This window comes from Pseudopipra pipra, chromosome 9 (assembly GCF_036250125.1).
Source record: "Pseudopipra pipra isolate bDixPip1 chromosome 9, bDixPip1.hap1, whole genome shotgun sequence".
In the NCBI taxonomy this organism is placed as follows: Eukaryota; Metazoa; Chordata; class Aves; order Passeriformes; family Pipridae; genus Pseudopipra; species Pseudopipra pipra.
The window spans coordinates 27,206,117-27,227,426 of NC_087557.1; the positions used below are offsets into that span (position 1 = coordinate 27,206,117).

The 21,310-nt window shown below is 60.0% G+C and overlaps 3 protein-coding genes across 4 annotated transcripts; 1 reads left to right on the plus strand and 2 right to left on the minus strand.

Annotated features, from left to right (window-relative positions):
* Positions 1-75: 75 nt before the first annotated feature.
* BTBD19 (BTB domain containing 19) lies at positions 76-7,370 on the minus strand. The gene is made up of 8 exons (XM_064665396.1): positions 7,119-7,370; positions 4,983-5,220; positions 4,525-4,578; positions 2,964-3,023; positions 1,661-1,729; positions 1,183-1,314; positions 887-1,012; positions 76-777 (listed from the first exon to the last, which is right to left on the minus strand). The coding sequence occupies exons 1-8, from the start codon at positions 7,205-7,207 to the stop codon at positions 643-645; spliced, it is 903 nt and encodes a 300-aa protein (XP_064521466.1). The 5' UTR covers positions 7,208-7,370; the 3' UTR covers positions 76-642.
* On the plus strand, positions 7,296-10,177 carry DYNLT4 (dynein light chain Tctex-type 4). The gene has a single exon (XM_064665395.1). The coding sequence runs from the start codon at positions 9,131-9,133 to the stop codon at positions 10,100-10,102; it is 972 nt and encodes a 323-aa protein (XP_064521465.1). The 5' UTR covers positions 7,296-9,130; the 3' UTR covers positions 10,103-10,177.
* A 683-nt stretch (positions 10,178-10,860) lies between these two features.
* PLK3 (polo like kinase 3) lies at positions 10,861-18,255 on the minus strand. 2 transcript variants are annotated; one of them, XM_064665397.1, is made up of 15 exons: positions 18,011-18,255; positions 17,104-17,211; positions 16,883-16,999; positions 16,328-16,457; positions 16,153-16,240; positions 15,506-15,601; positions 14,612-14,807; positions 14,125-14,251; positions 13,623-13,732; positions 13,426-13,543; positions 13,239-13,322; positions 12,869-13,031; positions 12,609-12,738; positions 12,287-12,397; positions 10,861-11,903 (listed from the first exon to the last, which is right to left on the minus strand). In XM_064665397.1, the coding sequence occupies exons 1-15, from the start codon at positions 18,167-18,169 to the stop codon at positions 11,709-11,711; spliced, it is 1,932 nt and encodes a 643-aa protein (XP_064521467.1). In that variant the 5' UTR covers positions 18,170-18,255; the 3' UTR covers positions 10,861-11,708. The 2 variants fall into 2 exon arrangements, with proteins under 2 accessions (XP_064521467.1, XP_064521468.1); XM_064665398.1 differs by lacking the exon at positions 18,011-18,255 and adding an exon at positions 17,626-17,644.
* Positions 18,256-21,310: the final 3,055 nt, after the last annotated feature.

The window sequence follows — 21,310 nt, forward strand, 5'->3', positions numbered from 1 at the left end:
GTGGGGCGCAAGGGGGGGTCGCACACTGTGTGTAAGAGCGTGTGTGGCAGATGGGGGGCTGGCAGCCTGTGTCAGTACATGTGTGTGTGTGTGTGTGTGTGTGTGTGTGTGTGTGTGTGTGTGTGTGTGTGTGTGTGTGTGTGTGTGTGTGGCCTGCTGGCAGGGCTTGCAAGGGGTTGGGGGGTGGGAGCCTGTGGTGTTGTGCAGAGATGCCCGTGCCGCCTTTCCTACTTGTCCCCTTCCCAAGCCCCCGGGGGTCCGTGTCCCTGCCCGGGCAGGTGCTGGAGCCCTCCCGCTGCACCATGGCCCTGCTGCCGGGGGAGGGCAGCACGGCCCCGGGGAAGGGAGAGCTCATCATGTGTCCCCATCCCGCAGGGACCCCTGCAGCCCTGCCACCCCTCGGCCACTGTATGGGCTGCCTGCCGTGCCCTCCTACCCATCCCATAGCCCAGCTCTACCCTGCCCCCAGTCCCTGCATCCCTTTTTGGGGTGACCTCGGCATCCTGCCCTGGCCCTGACGCCGTGGCATAGGACAAAGCACCTTATCGATGCTCTCGGCCGTGGCAGCATCAGTGCCCAGCCCCACAGCCTGCCCTGCTGCAGAGCCCCTGGCTGGGCTGGACAAAACTCGTTGCCCAGCCCCTACTTGGTGTGTGGCTCGAGGTGCCGGTGATGGTCACGGGGCCGTGTGCCACGGCGGGGCCGGCAGAGGCGGGAGGGCACCCCACTGCCCTTTCTCAGTGCGTGGGCACGCCAGGCCGCTGCGATGCTCTCCACCTGTGGGGATGGGGAGAGGAATGGGGGCATTAAAACCCAAACCCCACCCTGCAGCCTCCTCCAGCCCTGGAGTTGAGCCAGGATACCCCAAGAACTGGCAGCAGCTCACCGGGATGAGCAGATCCCGCTGGTTGTGGCTCTCCAGTGTCACCAGTTCGCTGGGTGCCAGCAAGGGCAGGCGCAGCTCCCGCACAGGCAGAGCAGCCACCTCAGGCACCGGCCGCTCCAGGACAGCCTGACAACAGCAGTGTGTGAGGGATAGGGCTGGTGATGCCCTGGGCACTGGGGAAGGCAGGGGCTTGGGGGGAGTGACACAGCTCCTGTGTCCATCACACAGCCCTGGGACAGGGTGCCTGGGTTCCCAGCGTGGGCACCCCTGGGTGGTTGCCGCTGCGTTACACTCACCGAGCTGACGTGTGCCCACTCCCGCACAGCCTGCACCAGGTCCAGCTCATCCACGGCCAGGCGGTCGCTGCGCAGCACCCGCGCCAGCACCACGTCCGAGAGCTCACGGAAGCCCTGTGTCCGCACCACTGCCTGCCAGCACAGCACAGCACCAGGGCACTGGAACCACGACCCCACACAACCACTACCCCAGCAATGGGCCATCTGACTCATCCTGGTGCCATCCCTGCCTGGCACACCAGCATCTCCCCCCCAGACCTCAATCCTCTGGCACCCCAGTACCCCCAGCCTGCCTCTGCCTAACACCCAGCATCTTCTCTCCAAATACCATTTGCTCCTTTTCCCAGTCTCCAGGCACCCCATTCTTAGGGGCCCGGCTCCCTTGCCTCATGCTGTGTCCCACAGTGTTCTCCACACCAGGTGCCCCCCAAGCCCTGGGGTACCCTGCACCATGCTCCCCCATCACCTGGTGCCGTACCGCGGTGCAGCCCTCGATGAAGGCCAGGCAGTGCTGCTGGAGGTCTGTCTGCCCATAGGCCACCGCAGCCTGTGGGACAACACAGACACCTGCAAGTCTGGGGCCTGGGGCAGGAGGGACCCCCCGTCAAAGCCCTACAGAGACATGGGCACTCTCAGGGACCCAGGTGAGGTGAACATCCCTGTGTGTGGGTACCATGGTGAGGGTGTGGGAGGAAGGGGACCTTCTGGCTGCCCCAAGACAAAGGGTTTTTTTGATCATCCAGCCCCACCATCAGACGTTATTTTCCACTGCTGCTCAGAAACATCACCCAGCCCACAGTGGGGGAGAAGCCCTGGTGTTTCTCTCACAAGGTCACTCTGTGGGCACGTGGGACCACCAGTGCTCCTTGTGTGGGCACAGGGCCAGCTTAAAGCCCCCCCCACAAGTGCCCTATGCCCTGCTGCCAGCACCAGCCTGACCCATAGCTGCCATCCCCCACTGCAGCAGGAATTTGGGGTGCTCTCATTTCCCCCAGCCCTACTGAGCAATGCTTGTCCCAGGGCTGGCACTGCCCTGGGCACCAGGAGGGCATGTCCCTGTCCCCCTGTGGTGGCAGCCCCTGCGTGCAGGGTATTTGGGACCAGCACAGGCAGGGTGAACATCACCTCCCCCTCCACCACAGCAGGGGACCAGCACTGACGCAAGTGGAGATGGAAGACGAGCTGTTTTTTTCAGGTTTGTTTTGTTCTGGGGTTTTGGGGTTTCTTGTTTTGTTTCCTCCAGGCCAGTTTTAGCTCTGTTTATGCCACGGTGGTCTGGCGTCACATCTGGCTGGAGCTCTGTGCTCTGGGGCAGGCACCTCACTCCAAGAGGATCCCTTCAGCTTGTGGGAGATGAAACAAATCCCCTTTCTCTGGGGAACAGCCTTGGTCCTACCAAGGAGCATGGCAGAGCCATTAGGACCTCCCTAAGGCTGTTTTTAGGTGCCCTAACTCTCAGCAGGGGTTTTGGGACTGGCTCCCAGAAACCCAGTGACTCCCCATTTCATGCAGATGATGGCAAGGCCCTGGCACTGGGGAGTTCTGGCCAGCCCTGCTCAGGGCAGTGTGAGGACATTTCTCTGACAGGCTCTGGTGGCCCCAGTGTCTCTTGCAGCCCTGGTACAATGTGCCTGAGAGCTGGCAGGACAGCTTATGGGCCAAAGCTGGGGAGACAGTGGTAGCCCCACCATCCAGCCAACAGCAGGAGGGTCAGGCCTGCTCCTGCCTCAAATTTTATGGTTATTTTTAAGCTTTTTTGACACTACTGGTGTCACTCTTACCTGCAGAGCCTCGCAGACCTGCTCCACGCTCAGAGTGTCCTTGATGAACTTGACGCAGAGCTGGAAGGCAGACAGGGAAAGGGTTGGCAGAGCAGGGACCCAACCCTGCCATCCCCACGTGCAACTCTCAGCATCCCCTGAGTCCTCAGGACATGGGACATGGGGCAGAGGCACTTCCAGCCCCCCCAGGGTTTCATAAGATAGCAGTGGGCTGTGGGATGAGGTCTTGCAGCATGGCTGTGGGCAGACACCTCGGCCACTGATTAAACCAGGGACCAAGCTTGATTTGACCAAACCCAGCCAACCTGATAGCCCCAGGTGGGTCCCATCACCCTGTGGACAAACAGCAGTCATGTTCTGTCACAGGGGACAATCCTGGTGCCAGATGCAGTGCATTAGGCGTTCCCAGCTTTAACTCAGCCTGCCTGTCAGCTGTGCTCTGCCTGTGACTCCTGGGGGACTCTTCCAGTATCCCACACGAGTGATGCAGGTTGGATGCAGCCAGACCTGCACATTTACCAGCAAGTGGGACCTCACTCCTGCCCATCTCAGCTGCCTGGCAGAGAGAGTCCCTGGGAAACCCAAGGGGATGTCACATGCAGGGAGAAGTCAGCTGGGGCAGAAGGGCCCTGAGTCATTGGCAGGAGGGACATGATGTCATCCTGCATCTAGGGACACAGTCACAGGCTTCCCCAGCTGTCCTTGGTCAGCCCCCTTTCCCCTCCTCATGGCTCTCCCCACTGCAGGTCATCCCCCCTGAGGATGCATTTGCTGGGTGATGGGGTGTGAATTGTGTGGCTGGAGCACTGGATCCCCCTTTTTTTCAACACCCCTTAAGCTGTTTGACAGCTCTGTGCCACATTGGAACTTTGCCCCCACAGGGCGATGGGGCAGGTCCCATCCCACCACCCTGGCACACAGCAGCCTGCAGTTCCTAAGCTCCTGAGGTCCTTCCACAGCGTGGTGGGAAGGGAGGGGAAGTCCTGGCCCGAGGCAGCAGGTCACGCGTTCAGCCCGCTGTAATTCAGGAATCAGCCTGATGACGTGGCCTGGCCACCCTCCCCAACACCGAGCTGCTCCAGCTCCCTGCCCCCTCCTCATCCGGCTCACACCCCTCCTCTTTGCTCCCTGCTGCCCTCCCAGAACTTTCCCACCCAAAGCAGCATCCCCCTGGCAGCACCACAGCCGGGGTGCTGACTGCTCCCAAGGGTCGGGGCTTTCGTTACTGCATCACTGTCAGATGACCAGAGAGAAATCGTGGGCAACGGCACAGGGGCTTTCCTGCTGCCCTCTGCTGTGTGGGAGACGTGAAACCCCACAGTCTTCCCCATGATTTCCCAGGATTCCCCTGCGGGATTTCTGGACAGTGGTGCACCCCCTCAAGGGGGATCCCCTTCCAGGATCAAGAAGCAGGACTGAGCCTGCATTGGACCTGAGTGATACACCACAGTGCTTTCCTCAGAGCCACCTCCAGCCACCAGCTATGCAGGGACCATCCTGGGGTGCTCCCCAGCATGGGGACACTCAGACACCACCACCCCCACTCTAAACAGGGCCGTACCTTGCACAGGTCCTGCAAGCCATATTCCACCGATGAGGTCAGCACCTCCAGTGCCTGCAGGCAAAAGGGATCTTGTGAGAATCAGCATGCAGGGCCATGAATGGGCACAGCAACCCAAGGGCTTGTGTGCTCCTGCCTCCATGGGAGGTCCCAGGTGGGGTACAGGGGGTAAGGCTGCCACATGCAGGTAAATTTAAGTCTCCTGCTGTGGTGTCCCCATTCCCAGCATCCAGGCTGTGCACAGCCAGCTGTTCCAAGGCTGGGACAAGGTGCTCTGGACACCCCACTCTGCTGGGCTGAGACCTCACACACTCATTGCACTGCTAGCCAGCCAGAAAGTACCATGCAGAACATCCTCCAACTTTGGCACACCAAGATCTGCAAAGCACCCCCTACTCCTGCATCCTCCCGTTGTCCCTCCCATGCCCACGGTCCCCACCAGCCCCATCCCCACTCACGATGTGGTTGTTGAGGGTGACACTGTTGGTGTAGAGGAACTCGATGACAGCCAGGAAGACCTCAGGCTGCACGTTGCCCAGGATGAAGGGGCCCTGGGCTGGGACACTGCTGGAGGAGTCCTGGCTGCCCACTGGCACCTGGGCGAGCATCCCCCGGAAAGCCTGACAGCGGCACGCCAGCACACAGCGGTGAGCAAACACCTTCTGCTGCTCCGGGCCCACCACAAACGTCACATCACTGCAGGGAGAGGGGACCGTGAGGGACGGGGTGCCTGGAAAGCAAGGGCACGGGATGCCCTGGGCTGGGACAGGGCACACATGAAGGGACCTGCTGAGTGCCCATCCCAGCAGGGCAGTACCCTTTAATTTTAATTCAGGTGCTTTTAATGCTGTGTCCCAGCAGGGGTACAGAGGGGACCTTGTTGGCAGCTCCTTGCAGCCACCTGAATGCTGCAGGCGAGACAGGTCCTCTGGAAAGCACAGAGAGCCACAGGTACTGGCAGAGACAGCCCTGAGTGCCAGCACTGAGCAGGGCAGAGAAGGGCCAGAGACAGCTGGAGAAAGTGACTTTCTCTTTTGGCACAGCAGAGCCGAGGAAAGTGTGGCTGTCACCAGGATCAGCCTCCTTGACTCATGGGAACTGACTCATTGTTCCAGGAATGTGAAGCCTCCAGCATTGCTGCCGGCGGGGCTGGCACTGGCCCTCCCCAGGCCTGTGGGACACACTGGGGCACAAGGAACATCTTGTTGTCCTGGTCCCCTTCAACTCCCTAGAAAGGTTCCCCAGCTCCATGGCCCCAGGAAAGGGGGGCAAGATCAGGGGAAAGGGAACAGGCAAAGGGCACGGAGTCTCCAGCCTGTGAGCACCTGTGGCCACAGCCCATCCCCTTGTTCCTCCCTCCGTCCCAGCAGGCCAGTGAGGAGAAGACATGCCACCCAAACTCTAGCTGCCGTGAGAACATGCACAAACCCATGGCCCAACCCTCAGAGTGTCCCACAGGGAAGTGGATGTGCCAACCATCCTTGGGTCATTCCAAGTGTCCATCAGGAGACACACAGCTGGGGCATGCTGGGTGATGTGACCAGAGCCCAACAGGTCCTCCATGACTGTTACTGCAAGGGAGACCACGATAAACCAAGTAGGCCAAGAAGGGTGCAGGATGCAGGCTGTGACATGGGGGATGCAAGCTGCAATTATGGCATGCAAGGTCTGGGACGCAGGACAGGCTGCAGGACGTAGAACGAAGGTGCAGGGCGCAGGCTGAAGGAGGAAGGATGCAGGATGAAGTAGATGTATGCAGAGCACAGATTACAGGCTACAGGATGCAGAATGAAGGAAGGCTGCAGGATGCAGGATGAGGGGTGTGGGATGCAAGATGTGAGCAGCAGGACACGGGCTGGGGATGACCAGGCACTGACTTCCCCACTGCCTGATGCTGTGGCTGGGGAGTTTTCACTGGGATTTCTATTCTAAGTGCCCAAAACTTTCAGCAGAGATAGGGGTTTCCTCAGATAGCTCTGGAATTTGTGCCAGACCTCAGCAGGAAGTAGGTGAAGATGACCACAACCAGGCAGGACATACCATGCAGGTAAGGGACAGCCAAGGCAGCAGCTCTCCATGCTGGAAGGAGGTGGTAGGGACAGCCAGGCTGTGACTTGCCCCATGGGGTGTGGGGAAGTTGGAAGTAAAATACCAGGGTGGGAAAGGAGCTGAGCACAGGATGCTGCCCCTGGTGAGCACAGCGAATACCCCCACTCCTGGCAAGGGCAGGAGCCCCAGCATGGGATTTATGCTGGGACACTGCCACACCCTGTTGGCACCACGGCTGGGGATAGAGGGGGTCTGGGCACACGTGGGGACTTTCCCTCCTCCAGGCAGACCGCTGTCCCGGGGGAAGAGGCTATAACCGGGCAGCCCTGGGCTCCTGCTGCCACACGGCTGCACAAGCCATGCGGGATCACCCACGGCGTGCACAGGCCGTGCTGGCCCCACCAGCTGGCCCGGGGGTCCCTGAGCGGCCCCGCAGGCCCCCAACCCCCCAGCAGCGCTCGGGGCCTCAGGAAAACAGCACCGAGCAGGCAGCGGGGGGGCTCCGGCGTGGCTGGGGGGCGGCGGCGGCCCCCCCGGCCCCTCACCTGAACTGGGGGTTGTTGACCAGGGAGCGCAGGGCGCTGGTGAAGGCGGACACGTCGCCCTGCAGCCGCGCCGAGCAGGGCCCGGCCATGGGCGGCCGCGGGGAGGGAGGGAGGGACGGAGGGAGGGAGGGCGGCGGAAGGAGGCTCTGGGAGCTGGAGGGAGGCTGGAGGGAGGCTGGTCTGGCCCGGCCGGCCCGGGGAGGCCGCGGGGAGGAAGCCAACACGTGGCGTTTGTATGACACGGCCCATTGCTAGGGAAACGTCGGCAGGCAGCGGCGGGGCTCGAAGGCTGGGCTGCCGGGGAGGCGGCGGGGGGAGCGAGGGGACAGCAAGAGCCCACCCGTGCCGCCGGGGCAGCTCTGCGTGGCGTTTGCCGGGTGGGGAGAGCAGGGCTGCGGCTTGCTCTGAGTGGAATTCCCTGCTGTGTTTCGTGGTACGGCTCTAGCACGCCTGGCACGGGGGACCTGCCCCTCCCAGCCGGTGGGTTTGGTGCACAAGGAGCCTGTGGATGGGGCAGATGGGGGTGAAGGGAGGCAGGCAGCTGGGGGTTTGGAAGAGGCAGCACAGGCGCAGGTTAAATGCACAGAGATCACCTCCACCTGCAGAGCCTCCATGGAAAGCCGCTGAGCATGGCTGGGCCCCCAGCACCAGCACTGGAGCCCAGCAGGGAGATCTGCTCCCTGAAATGGCAAAAGCCTTCTCTCCTCTGATGTTCATGGCAGCTCTCATGTCTGCTTAGGACACAAGGGATCGATCACAGGCAGAAAAAAGCATCACCAGTCTCATAGAAAGGCTTGGACTGGAAGGGACCACCCATCTAGTTTCAACCCCCCCTGCCACGGGCAGGGACGCCACCCACTAGATCAGGTTGCTTACATAAGCCAAACTGAATGCCATGCCAGGGGATGGCCTGTCCCCTTCCTTCCAAGTCTGGCTGGCCCCAAGCAGCCCAAGAAGAGGAATGCAGAGGGATTGCCCATGGAGGAATCCACCTTTGTCAGCAGGTGGTGTGAGGGAGAGGCAGGAGAGGGACCTGGAGCAGTACCCCAAGGGAGCAGGGTCCAGCTGGCACTGTGCTTGGCAGCACTAGTCAGCGACAGGCTATAAATACCTCTGACAGGAGATAGAAACACAAAAGCCGTCTCCACTTTCCTCAAATAGCTCGGCAGCCGGGCCAGACAAAGGCACATTGATGGAGCAGCCGTGGCGTACCAGCTGGGCTGGGCTCCGCTGGCGGAGAGAAACCCTGCTCAGGGTCGGGAGCCCCCAGTGACCTGCCCCCAGACATTACAGCAGCAGAGTCCCTGGCATGTGGCAGGGCTGGGCTCCCTCCCATCCCTGGAACTGTTCAAGGCCAGATTGGATGGGGCCCTGAGCAACCTGGTCTAGCGGGTGGCATCCTTGCCCATGGCAGCGAGGTTGGGATGAGATGATCTTTAAGGCCCCTTCCAACACAGCCCATTCTGTGATTCTATGATTCAATGTGTGACCACTCACCCACACATTCTCCTTTGGTACCATGGGGGATAGGCACATCTTTGGGTAAAATCAAGCTGTTGGAGGTCCCAGCTCCAGTGCATCCCATAGTTTGGGGCACAAAGTGGTGATCACAGTGACTATTCTCCACCCCGTCTTTTCTTGCACATCCAACACCAGCCAGCATTTTTCAGGGCTGGCAAGGAAAGCTGAAGTTGGAGAGCACATGCCTGTCCCTGTGCTAGCATAGCTGAAAATGCAGAGAGGGCAGGAGCGAAGTGGGACAGGGCTGTCCAGGGACCAGGAAACAAGGAGTTACAGAAGCCGCGCCTCAGAGCAGCCCTACAGTGTCACATAGCAACACTTCGTGATCCAGGAGCACAACAGGTTTGTTCCAGGAGCACAACAGGTTTGGCCCTGCTCTCGGCAACTTGCAAGATAAAGGTTGGTCCTGGGCAGCGACATCAACCAGAGACAAGTACCCTGGGTTTACTCCAGCAGGTCAGGAGTAGGGCTAAGGGTAAGTGTGGGATCAGATGCAGACAGGAGAGCTGGGGAAGGAGCTGCTCACCTGCACCAGGAGGAAAAGCAGAGGGCTGGGTGGACCGTTCATGGCTGTGCTGAATCAGCCCCAGCTGGCCGAATCTGATGGGCATGGAGGTGTGGAGATGGGAAGGCAGCTGCCATGGACCTCCCAGCCTCTCTGCATCTTGCCCCACAGGGACTCACATGCCAGGAGGCGTGAGATTTGCAGAGGGCAGGGAGAAGTGAAGCAGAGAGGCAGTGGGATGGCAGAGAGGCTATGGGACACCTGCCTCCCCCTGACACTCAGAGCCTCATCTCCTTTCCAGGCCACCCATATGGCTGAGCAGCCTTGCCCAGAGATGGCCCTGCCAGCCCAGGTGATGGCTGCAGACAACACTGAAGCCTCTCCACTCCATGCCACACGCCGTGGCTCCCAGCCCCCAGCCCGGGGCTCTGAGGAAGGCAAACCACCACTCCCGCTCTCCCGCCGCAACTCGGTCCTCAGCCGCCGCAGCTCATTCGGGGTGGTCCCGGGGAGCAGGCGCCCCTCCCTTGGCCCTTGGATGTTCCACAGACGTGTTAGCTTCTCTGGGCTCCCCCTTTTCCAGCCCATCCTCAAGACCCGCCTCAAAAACACTTATAGGATGGGGCCAGACGAAGGCTGCAAGTTCAACGTGGGGCAGGTGCAGCGGATGCTGGAGGGGGCCCTGGCCAGTGCCCTGGGGACCACTGTCTACAGCCCTCAGGGCAGTGCCCCACTAGCCCAGAGCGTGGTTGAGCTGCTGCAGCACCGGGCTAAGGAGGTAGTGCCACCCCGCTACAAGCTGGTCTGCCACGTGGTGTTGGGCCAGCAGGGCCAGCAGAGCCTGTTGGTGGCCAGCCGGGCACTATGGGACCCTGACACTGACAGCTTTGCCTCTGCCACCTTCTCCAATGCCTCCCTCTTCGCTGTGGCCACAGTGCATGGGGTCTACTTTGAGTAGCATGTGCCTCTCCCTCCACCCAGTCTTGTAGAGCTGTAGGGAAAGAGCAGCTGAAATAAAGAGGTTTTGTCCATCTGTGGCTCATACCTGGAATCTTTGGCCATGATATGTGCGTGGAGCAAGAGAGGGATGCTCACTCCAACCTCAGCTCACACCCACACTATAGCTCCCACTACTGCGGTTTGCAAAAAGACCCAAGCGGCAGCAAACACAACCCAAAAAAAACAGGCAATGGCCCAAGGCTGTTGGAGCAGCCCAGGCTGCTTCCCACAGCACAGGCTGCTCCCAGGCAGATTGATTACACAGATCACCTTCAAAGCAAGCTCACAGGGCTTTCCTGGCTTCATGCCCAGCTCATATCCCATCACACAAGGTGTCATAGTGCAAGGACCCAGGCAACTCCTGCACCACCTAAGTCATAACTCCTCTGCCTTCTGCAGCTCAGCAGAATGAGAAGGGCAGATGAGTTGGTCCAAGTGCAGAGGGAATTGGGAATGAGTTTGGCAGCAGCAAGAAGCAGCTGAGGCAGCTCCAGGTCTCCAACTGGCAACAGCAAGAGCTAACTCTGCCCTTCCTGCCAGCCCCCCAAAAGCAGTGGAGGTACCACATGGACTCCTTGCACCCTTCCTCCCTGCATCCCTGACCTTGTCCCCCAGCAGTGAGTGGCAAGAAAGGTTATCCCTGGCAGACAAAAGCAGCCCTAGAGCAAGGATGATGCTGAAGCCTTTTGTGACTCCAGGTTCAGACAAGGCAGACAGTTTGCCCTTAAACAAGTTTTTATTGAGGTGAGTCAGGGAGAGGGTAGCTGCACACAGACAGACCAACAGGAAAATAAATAATTCCATATAAATAAGATACATAAATAGTCCCACATGGCAGAGACTGCCTTGAAATAAGAAACTACCCTGGGTCCCAACAAGATGAGGGCTTCTCCAGGAAAGTCCTCAGATCCCATCCCCCCCTTTAATCGAACCTCAAGTTGTACCAGACAATTCACAATTTGGAAACAGACAGGACACAGTTGGGCCCAGCACAACACCCTCCTTAGTGTAGCAGTTGTGGAGTGGCACACACCAGCCCACAGAGCCCCTGGCAGGGCAGGCATCACCCTTCACCCCTTTTCCACCCCAGAAAGGGGCTTTTTCTACCCCACAGCACCCAAGGCTTGAGGTCAAGGCTGTGCCAGTCCTCTCCAGGCTATGCAGAGGGTCTGTGCAACTGGTGCATCACCCTGGGCAGGCCAGGGCGGCCTGAGCTCCCACCACAGGCAGTTGCCAGCCCCAAACAAGACACAACCAGCCCCAAACCTGGCTGCAGGACACTCACCCACCACCACCTCCCTGTACCACCCCAGTCCACTCCACTAAGATCAGCACAACAAGAGCGGGAGCTGGAGATGGAAAGACAGCAATTGCCCAGAGCCAGGGAGCAGCAAGGATATCCAGACCTGCTGCTGGAACCACATCCACATCTTAGTCCAGAGTCCAGCTGAACACCGGGATAGAGAGTGCCCAGCTGGGCAGCCAGCACCACAACATACCTCCCATCCCATGGGAGGGCAGGGGGGAGACCTCTATGTGCAGAGAAGGTCCCCCAGGGTCCCATGTTAGGCCTCAGCCCATTCTTGGAGGAGCTTGAGGATGTATCTGAGGCGGTGGTGGAGCTCAGGAGAGCAGCCCAGCTCCTGGATACTGCACAGCTTGTAAGTGTAGGAGTTGCGCTCCCGGTTGATGTAGGTGACAAGGCAGGAGTGGTCAGGCTTGCTAATGATCACCTTGGTGTGGTCGTTATAGAAATTCACCTAGAAGACAGGTTGGGCTTGGTTTAACCCATGCTTCCCACAGCATGTCGGGAGCCAAGAGGCAGCCACACTTCCTGCCTCAACCCGTTCCTCCTCCCCAACCTGCCTGGGAGCATCCCTGCTCCGTGCCCCATGCCAGGAATGCACCAGCTCCAGCACTGGGGCAGACAGAAGCATCCAGCTGAAGCATCATGTCCCCCAGGAGCTGGGGAAGCTGCAACCAGCATCTCCAGGCACTGGAGAAGCATCTTGCACCCACAGCTGTTTTCACAGCTGGATTTTGCATTTGGGCTGTGGCAGACAAGACCTAATACAGGCCAGGAGACACCATCTGGCCTCTTCCTCACAAGGGTCTAGGCTTCTCCACTGTGCCCCACACATACCTGGAGGGTGCCATTGCTGAAGAGCATGAGCAAGGCTTGGTCAGTCTTCACCCACTGCAGGAGGAGCAGGGCCGGCTGCCCAAGGTCATCTATGCTGGGCAAGTCACCTCCCTTGGAGAGAAGGGTCTGCATAAGCCACTGGTCCCATACACAGGAGCACTTCCACCAGCACACACAGCACCAAACCTGGACACCCTCTCAGGGGGGTCCTCACTCCCAGGACACAACTCTGAGGCCACAGCCTGCAAGGAGGGAGTCCAACCAGCCCAAGCAGTGTGGTCAAGCCAAGACGCAACATCCAGCCCAGGGCCCCAGCACCCACCTTCATGAGATGCTGCTCCATGTAGGACGCAAAGTAGCGCAGGACAGTCATCTGTCCCTGCAGCTGCTCGGGGATGGCGGACACAGAGAACACCAGGTGTTTGCTGTTGGTCGGGTTGTAATGCACAGTCCTGAAGGGAGCACACCGTGAGCCTTGAGGACGTCCAGCACCAAACCCACCCTGGCACAGCCTCCCCATGGCCCCCTCCCACCCACAAGGCTTCGCCGGAGACAGACACCAGCCCCACTCCCACTGCTCACCTGCGGTTGGGGGAAAGCGTCATGTGCGTCCCGTTGTTGAAGAGGACCCCGATGCTGCGGTTGGAGAGCTGGTAGCCAAAGCCATACTTGTTGGAATAATCCACCCACTTGCTCACCCAGACAAAGTGCTCGTGGCGGGCCAGGGAAGCCGGGTTTTTCTCCGCTGGTGGAGAGGAGAGGAGGAGGTGAGCAGAGCAGGCAACCAGTCCCTCCCCACTTCACCTCCCCCAGAGGGGAGCAGACCCTTGCAGCAGGCTCTGGCACCATTTAAGGTGCTATTTGTACCCCAAATAGCAGCCATGCCTTCAGCCCAGCGGGGAAAAGGATGCACAGCACCCTATCCCATCCCAGAGCAGTCCAACCAGTTTACCTGGGGGCATGGAGGAGAGGCAGGTCCGCAGGAGCCGGACGGCTGACTCAATGATGGCAGAGGCAGTGATGCAGTCTTCAAAGGCTGCAGGGAGAAGATGACAGGCTGAGTCAGCCGGCCCCGCTATCAGCCAGGCAGGACAGGAAACCCAGGGCAGGCTGGGGTGGCTGGGGCAGGTGTTGCTCACCCTCACAGCTGCTGGCCATCGTTCCCCGGATGGAGGGGGACGCAGACTTGTGAGATGTCTCCTCCACCACTGTCTCCACGGGGCTGGAGCTGGCACTGCGGCAGGATACAGGAGTGGCCTGCAGAGAGACCTGGCTTTACCACTGTCCTGCCTGCTCCCCAAAAGAGGGGCACGTGTGGCCTTGGAGATGTTCTCACCTCATTCCCTTCCACAGTTTTATAGCTCATTTGCCGACAGATCGAGGTCTTCATCAGCCCAGTGACCAGCTTGGAGATGTCATCCTTGTCCTCGAAAGAGCCCTTCTTGGCTAAGAGAAGAGCAAGTGATGAGCACACTGCTGAGCATAGGGGATGGGGACATCCAGGACACCCCTCCCAGTAGTTCAGCTCTCCCTTATCTGATCCCATGCCCACAGTGGCAAGGATGGTCTCAAACAGCTCCCTCCCACTTTCACTTCCCAGTTCTCATGCTACACAGGGCTTTCAGGAGGAACTGCCCCTGGGTTGCCACGCAGCATCCGCTCTCCAGGCACACACCCATGCCAGGCCACCAGCACAAGAAGGGCTGGGCAAGCCCAGCTTGTGCTGTCCCCAGGCAGGGGGTCCACAGAGACCCATCAGATCTCTGCAGGAGACAGGACACACTCCTCCCTGGGAAGAAGGGTCACCCAGAGCCTCCTTGGCAACTGCATGAACTCACCCTTGGGTTTCTTCTTTCCAAAGAGTGTCTTTGTGACTTTAGCAAACAGAGTCTTTGCAGGGTTTGGGGGACTCAGCTCTGGAGCCATCACGCAGCTGCTGGGAGGGAGCTTCTCAGGCGTGTAGCCCTGCAGAGAGGTCAAGGAAAGGGTTTGGTTTCCATAGGCCACATGCTCCAGGCAGAGCAGCTGCCCTCGGCTGACCGCAGTCATTCACATCCCTCCTGACAGCCAGCTTGTGTTTCCGTCAAGCCTTGGAAGCATGACTGGCATCAGTACAGGAAACAACCCCCTGCTATAGCAACAAGGCAGCAGGAACACATCAAATCCCTCAGTTCCCCTGGCTGGCATTTGGGCAGGACAGCGGCTGCATCCTTTGAAGGACTGAGACTTGGGCTCCAAGGACAGCACCCTGCACAGCCCAAAAAGCCTCATCTGCCTCATCCCACGTGGAGAAAGGTCCCTTGACCCAGATCCCCACACACTCACCTTGAAGAACTCATGGTCCAAAATCTCCTCAAGGGTGAGGCGGTCCTGGGGGTTGCGTCTGAGGATGCCAGCGATGAGATGCTTTGCAGGCAGGGAGAGGAAGGCAGGGAGGGTGTATTCCACCTGCTTGATGCACCTGTAGGTCTCCTTGAGGTCAGAGGTCTCGAAGGGAGGGTTCCCACACAGCAGGGTGTACCTGGGAGGGGACATGCATGCCACTGTCACATCCCCACCAGGCCTGTGACTCAGCAGCACTTAAAGCAAGGAAGTTATTGGCATTTGGTTGGCCACACCTGGCTGAGAGCACCACTTCCAGCCTGGACAGCCATGCTCACATCCGGCCACACTTCCTCCTAGCAACGGCTCAGAGCAACAGGCAAGGAGCCTCAGGGAAGGACAGAGGGCTGATAAGCAAAGGCTACCGTCTGCCACTGTTGCTCCCACCCCCGTGTGGCTGCCGGGGGGGGGGAAAATGGAGCAGGAAGCTTACAGGCAGCAGCCAGGCAAGGGGCTGGATGTGCCGAGGCAGCACAGCAATTGCTCTCTGAGCAAACAGAGCAGCAGCCACAGAGATTTTCCGTTGTTTATCAGGTTCACGGTGCGGTCAAGCCTGCTTTGAATTGGAGCCGAGTGCGGCACAAGCGCGCCTGCCCCGTGCAGGTCCTGCTTGCACAGTCCCCACGCAGCATCCCGGGATGGCTGGCAGCACCTGCTCCAAAGCAGGGCCAGGCAGGATCCAGCCAGTCGCTCCCCTCCCCCTGCCTTGCAGCAGCCACTGTGGAGCCACAAGGCAAAGCACAAGAAAACTTCCTCATCGGGCTGCCCACAGCCTGGCTGTGCCCCCACCCCAGGCAGGGTGCCCAGACCCCTCCCCACACAGCAGCACAGACTTACATGACACAGCCCAGAGACCACACGTCCGACTCTGGCCCGTGGCCCTGCCTCAGCAGCACTTCTGGGGCCAGGTAGTTCGGGGTCCCACATATTGTCCTGTGGGGCAGAGCACCAGATCAGTGCATGCTCTGCATCCCCTCGCAGACAGCCTCCCCCCACTCCAAGCCCTGGGATTTAGCTTGCAGCCTGTCCTCCTCGATCCATTTTGCTCTTTGTGGCCCAGAGTCCCCCTCTATCTACAAGGAGTCCCACACAGACTCCCTCCTCTCCAGCTCCCGGGGGTCAGGAGCAGCTGCTCCTGGGGAGCCGTTGGGAAGAGGCTGTCCCAGAGCCGAGGAGGAACAGAGCCTTTGTGTCCCAGCCTGCGCAGCCGGCACGGCAGCCGGGCAGGCACAATAGTAATAGTCAACACATTGTTCTCCCCGACGGCTGCAAGCTCACTCCTCGAGGAGCCACAAAGCCCCCAGCCCCCTCGCCTTGCCTGCAGCTGGAGCAGGAATAGCTCCCTCACTCCAGGAAGGGTGCCCCTAAGGCTTCCTCTCCCCAGGCCAGGAGGGACCACTCAACCCTCCACTCTCCCGGGAAGCCACAAGAGAAAGAAGAGTGAAGCCCCAGAGGACTCTGTAATAGGAAAATCTCAAACTTACTTTTTCTTCTGGTCAGAGACATCCTGGCAAGCAGCCAGCCCAAAGTCCCCCACTTTCAGCTCCATGTTTTCATTGATGAAGAAGTTGCCTGCAATTCAAGGGCGATGCGTCACCACAAGTCCCTCAGGGACACCTTGCTCCCCACACAGCACTGTGCCCCAACCACAGCACTCACCAAGCTTGAGGTCTCTGTGCAGGATGCCCTTGAGGTGAAGATATTTCAAGCCTGAGATGATCTGTTTGAGGTAATATCGCACTTCGGGCTCCAGCAGAGTATGGCGGGCCTTCCAGATATGGGCCAGGGACTGCAGAGGGAGAGAAGGCAACTTGTGATTGCAGGCAGGGAGAACAAGCAGCCCTGCTGACTAGGCATGGGGCAGGCAGGGTCAAAGCCAGTTCTTCCAGAAGGTGCACATTCACAAATAATCCTTCTTTCACAGCCATGACCTCAGCAGACTCCCCGCACAAGGCTGAGGTTGCTCAGCAAAGCCAGGGAACCACCGGATTTATGGTGGCCCCAGCATGAGCAGGCAGTCCAAGTAGGACAGGCAGCTGATGGAGTGCCCAGTGCTGTGCAAAATCTCACGGCTTATGGTGAGCTCAGAGGGTGTGACAGAGCACACAGCTTAGGAGCAGGGGAGTGCTACAAAAACACCTCAGATAAGACCTGCTCCAACCAGCTATGGCTGTTTAAGGGATCCTTTGACAAGGAGGCCACACCAGCACTGACCTTCCTACTGCAGTGCTCCAGGAAGATGTAGATGCTCTCTGAGTCCTCAAAGTAGTGGGAGAACTTGACAATGTGCTTATGGTGCAAGTCTCGGTGCAGCTCGATCTCGTTGGTGATCTGAAAGAGAGCAGCAGCACCAGTTGAAAATTGTGAGCAGGTGAGCACAGGGCCCCTGCTGCCCCCCACCTTGCCCATCACCCCACCAGCCCCACAGCACCCACCTTCTCCCTCTGGTGGGGTTTCGCCACCCGGCTGTGTGGAATGACCTTCACGGCATAGGTTTTGTTGCTGGAGAGGTCTGTCATTTCATAACATCGTGCAAACCCGCCCTGCAAGGGAAGACGTGGTTATGGATGGGTGAGAGATAGCTCTTTACCCCTGCCTGCTTGCAAGCCTCCTCCTCCCCCATTCCCTGTCAGCACAGCCCGGCAAGCGTCACACGCTCCCTCCTGCTGCGTCGCCCACTAAGATCTGAACTGTGATGCTCTCAACCGGGCATTTTCTTCACCCAGTTCTTGTAAAACCTCCAGGGCATTTTTCCTCCCTCCCACTATGGCCGGACTTTGCATCTTTCCACATGACGGATCAACCTGGAAAGTCCTGCGCAAGGCAGGAAGCCCGGGGACGGGAGGCCACCGAAAGGCAGCCCCATGGAGACAGGTTTTTCCTGCCGTGATGTCACCCTGCAATCTGCACACTCAGCCGCCGAGCCCGCCCGGGCTGGGCTGGGAACCGGCACCCACCTCCTACACACGCCGCTGGCAGCCAGGAGAAAAGTTGCGCGCGCGGCCCCTGGGAACCGGGGCACCCGCCGGCCCACGCACACCCCGCGGGGCGCCCCGAAACCGATGCGGCTCCGATAGCCGGCGAGGCACGAAGCCAGGCCGGGTGATTCAGTGCTTCCAGCGCTGCTGCGGGCCCGCCGCGAGAGGCGGGGAGGGTGGGGGCGGCGGGCGGCAGCCGGGGGGCTGCGTTCATCCCCGGGCCACCCGGGGTGGGGGTCGGGCAGGCGCGGCAGCCCCGGCCCCTCCCCGCGCCCGCACCGGGCGACGGCTCCCGGCCCAGCTCAACCCGGGGCGGCCGGTGCCCTCCGCGGCGGCTCACCCTCCTCTGCCCCATTCCCGGTACCTTTCCCAGCAGGCGGCCCTTGCAGTAGGAGCGGCCGGAGATCGGGTCGGTGACGATGCGGGTGGTCTCGGCCGCGCGGGGCGGCGGCGCCGGGGCGGGCGCGGGCCGTGCGGGGAGGCAGGCGGCGGAGAAGGGGGGAAAAAGGCCGGCGGACTCCATGGCGGGCACCGGGGGATGAGGAGATGTCCCGGGGGCTCCGCCGGCCCCGCGCACGTGGCCCCGCCGCCGCTGGCGCCCCGGGAATCCCGCCGCCTTTATCAATGGGAGCAATGACATCACACGCGGAGCCCCGCCCCGGACGGCCCCGCCCCGCCCTTAAAGGGGCCGCAGCACCGGGGAGGGGGGCGGGGCCGCAGCACCGGGCCGCAGAGATTCGTTGGTGCGTCTTTGAAGGCCGTGTCCCGGGGCAATGGAGCCCGGCCAGGGTCCTGCTGCATCCACCTCGCAGGGGCCCTCCCGTACACACACAGTGACCCCCCCACACACACATTGACACCTCTCATGCACACACACGTAACACCCCCTATACACAGTGACACCCCCCATACACACACAGTGACACCCCCCAGCACAGAGTCCCCCCCGCAGATGCATCCTCCCTCCTACATACAGAGACACCCACAGACAGACAACCCCCACCTTGACTCAGGGTTCCCCTGCAGTCACACCGAGACCCCACAGACACACAGAGCCCCCTCCTCAGCTCCTTCCCCTGTTCTGCCAGGACACGCAGAGCCCCCTCCTCGTGCACATCTATAAATATACACACACACACACAACCTGCTCACAGGATGTTTCCCCTCACGGGAGCGAGCAGCTTGTGTCACACAACCCCCTGGGGACTGAGGACCCCACACCTACTCCCCGTGGAACGGCCATGGCCAGGGTGGGATTTCAAAGCCCATGTGTTCACTGTGGGCCCTGACCTGCTCCCTCTTGTGACAAACCTGGATGCAGGCAAACACCCCCTAAGAGCCTTTCACTCTGCGCCAGGGGCCAGGGAGGAGGGGGTCAGAGCCCACCTCAGGTGGGGTGGTGGGGACACAGGGAAGATGAAGGGGAGCTCCCTGGCCAGGCTGTCCTTGGGTAGATGACCCTTGTCCACACTTTGCCCCTGCTCCAGCCCAGCCCTGTGCCCCAGTGCCCCTCAAACAGCCCTGAAAGGTCAGTCCCCTGCAGCTGCCTACGGTGGCCAGTCCAGGACTGTCCCACTGGGGACCACCATCCTTGCCCCTCAGTGCCTGGGTACCCTGTCCTGGGGGCTCTGGCTGTGCTGGGTGTGCAGTGGTGGCCGGGCAGGGTGCCAGAGCGGTGCTGCTCTCTAATGGCCGTGACGGGGACACGCCTCTGTGTCACTCGAAACAGGTCATGAAAGGATTCTTGGCATTTCTCCTTCCCCACGGGCGTGGGAGCTGGCAGAGATGGCTGCAAACATACAGCTCCCACGAATCTGAAGCAGCAGCACTGCAAGAGCCCCTCAAAAGCAGATCCTGCTGCCCTTCCCCTGCTCATACCACACACAGGGTGACTGTCCCTTGCTTTGTTGCCTCCATTTCCCCTCACTGCAGCTCAGGGCTCTTGCCACTGATGCTCACTGCGTTCCTGAATATGCTGAGGGTTTTGCATGGGCACCCCTGAAAAACAGCCCTGTTTTTCCAAGCACATCCCCTTTCACCCCAGGGTACTGGGGAGGAATTAGCTCCCTGTGTTTTTCTGCAGAAAAGCTGATCAGACCTGCCTGCAGAGAGACAGGAAATAATCCATATCTGTCTGGTTTTTTCTCAGGTTTCCAGCTTTTGTAGGTGAAGCACGTTCAAACCCACCACCTGTCAGCAAACATGGTCCAGGAACAGGCAGGGATGCTGCTGCCCTTGGGGGAAGCTGCCTGTTTCCACCAGGGCCCCGGGGCTCCCTGGGGCGTGGGTGGCATCACAGGTTTTCCGATTGAGGCCCCAGCTCAGGGCTGCTGGAGCTGAGTCAACATCTGAAGGCAACACGTGGGTGGAAGCACCCAGGGGTGCAGGGAGGCCCCAGGGGACCTGCCTGAGGGTGATGTGACCACCTGCATGGGGCTGCCCCGGGGTCCCCTGCAGAGGCACAGCAGGGACCAGCGAGGACTGAGAACTGCCATCTCTGCTTCTGCTCCCCACTGCCTCTGAGTGAGCCCTTGGGCAGGGATTGGGGGGCGTGGATGGACCCCACAGCCCATGTCCTACCAAGGCTGAGACACCTCCTCTCCAAAAGGAATGGAGCCCAGGAACAGCCCCCCCTCCATCCGCAGCTGGGTCTCCAGTGATGCAGAGCATCTCAGCCAGGGGTTTTCCCACTGCTGATGTGGGGCGGTGGGAGGAACTGTGGTTTAACATCACTAACCTGTTGGGCTTAGAGAAAGGGAAGCTCTGGTGTGAACTCCCAGCTGCCTGCAGCTATTTAGATGTGGAATTACAGGAAAAGGGATCCCGGCTCTTTCGGGAGGTGTTCAGCGAAACCAGGACAGGCACCTGATGCAAGTTATCTCAGGGAAATTCCACTGAGATAGTAAGAAACTTTTTTTTCCCCTGTGCATAAATATCACAGGGTAAAATATCCCCTGTGGTAAAATATCAGAGGAGCCCAGAGAGGCTGTGGGATCTCTGTCCTCCATACCTGGTGCCCCACAAGGTCCTCCCACCTTCACAGCATTCAGTGATGCTCAGCAGCACCAGGAGTCACCAACTCTCCTCTGCACCAGAGCTGCCTTCCCAGGGTGGCTGCATGGCACTGCTGTGTGCTCTGCACACAGTGCCTGGGCTGCAAGAGCAACACCAGCCAAGCACCAGAGTGCAGGCAAGTTCCCCAGGGTTGGGGTGACAGTGCTGACCCCCTCAGAGCAGGGTTTTCCCATCCCTCAGCACAGCTCCTGCAAAGCACGGGGCTGCAGCCAACAAGGAGGAGGATGGAGAGGGTGACTGGTTCCTTGGGTGAGCCAAGGAAATGAGAACCAGCACCAGCACCTGCAGAGGCAAATGCACCCCAGGAGTTGCAAATGCACCCCAGGAGTTGCTTGGGCATGTGCAGAGGGGATGTTGCAAATCTGGGCAAAAGTGCCTGGAGGGAGATATCAAAGGACACTGATTAAGGAATCCATCTGCATTAAGGAAGCGCCTGAATCTGGGGTAGTATGTAAAATGCCAGTGCTGGAAGGTACCACCCGGGAGGCAGGATTGGCCCAGGAAGGCGCAGGGAGTCTCAAATCTCCTTCAGTGGGGTTCTTGTCTCAGCTGCTGTCCTGGAGCAGGGGGAGGAGGGGGGCCAGGGAGG

Excerpts from the sequence above, each read along its gene's own strand:
- BTBD19 (XM_064665396.1), bottom strand. The coding sequence starts at position 7,207 with ATGGCCGGGCCCTGCTCGGCGCGGCTGCAGGGCGACGTGTCCGCCTTC. Across the intron at positions 3,024-4,524 it reads GCTTGCAGGACCTGTGCAAG|CTCTGCGTCAAGTTCATCAA; the intron begins GTACGGCCCTGT and ends TCTGCCTTCCAG. Across the intron at positions 778-886 it reads AGCGGGATCTGCTCATCCCG|GTGGAGAGCATCGCAGCGGC; the intron begins GTGAGCTGCTGC and ends CCATCCCCACAG.
- DYNLT4 (XM_064665395.1), top strand. The coding sequence starts at position 9,131 with ATGCAGACAGGAGAGCTGGGGAAGGAGCTGCTCACCTGCACCAGGAGG.
- PLK3 (XM_064665397.1), bottom strand. The coding sequence starts at position 18,169 with ATGGAGTCCGCCGGCCTTTTTCCCCCCTTCTCCGCCGCCTGCCTCCCC. Across the intron at positions 16,241-16,327 it reads GCACAGAGACCTCAAGCTTG|GCAACTTCTTCATCAATGAA; the intron begins GTGAGTGCTGTG and ends CTTGAATTGCAG. Across the intron at positions 13,323-13,425 it reads GATGGCCAGCAGCTGTGAGG|CCTTTGAAGACTGCATCACT; the intron begins GTGAGCAACACC and ends TTCTCCCTGCAG.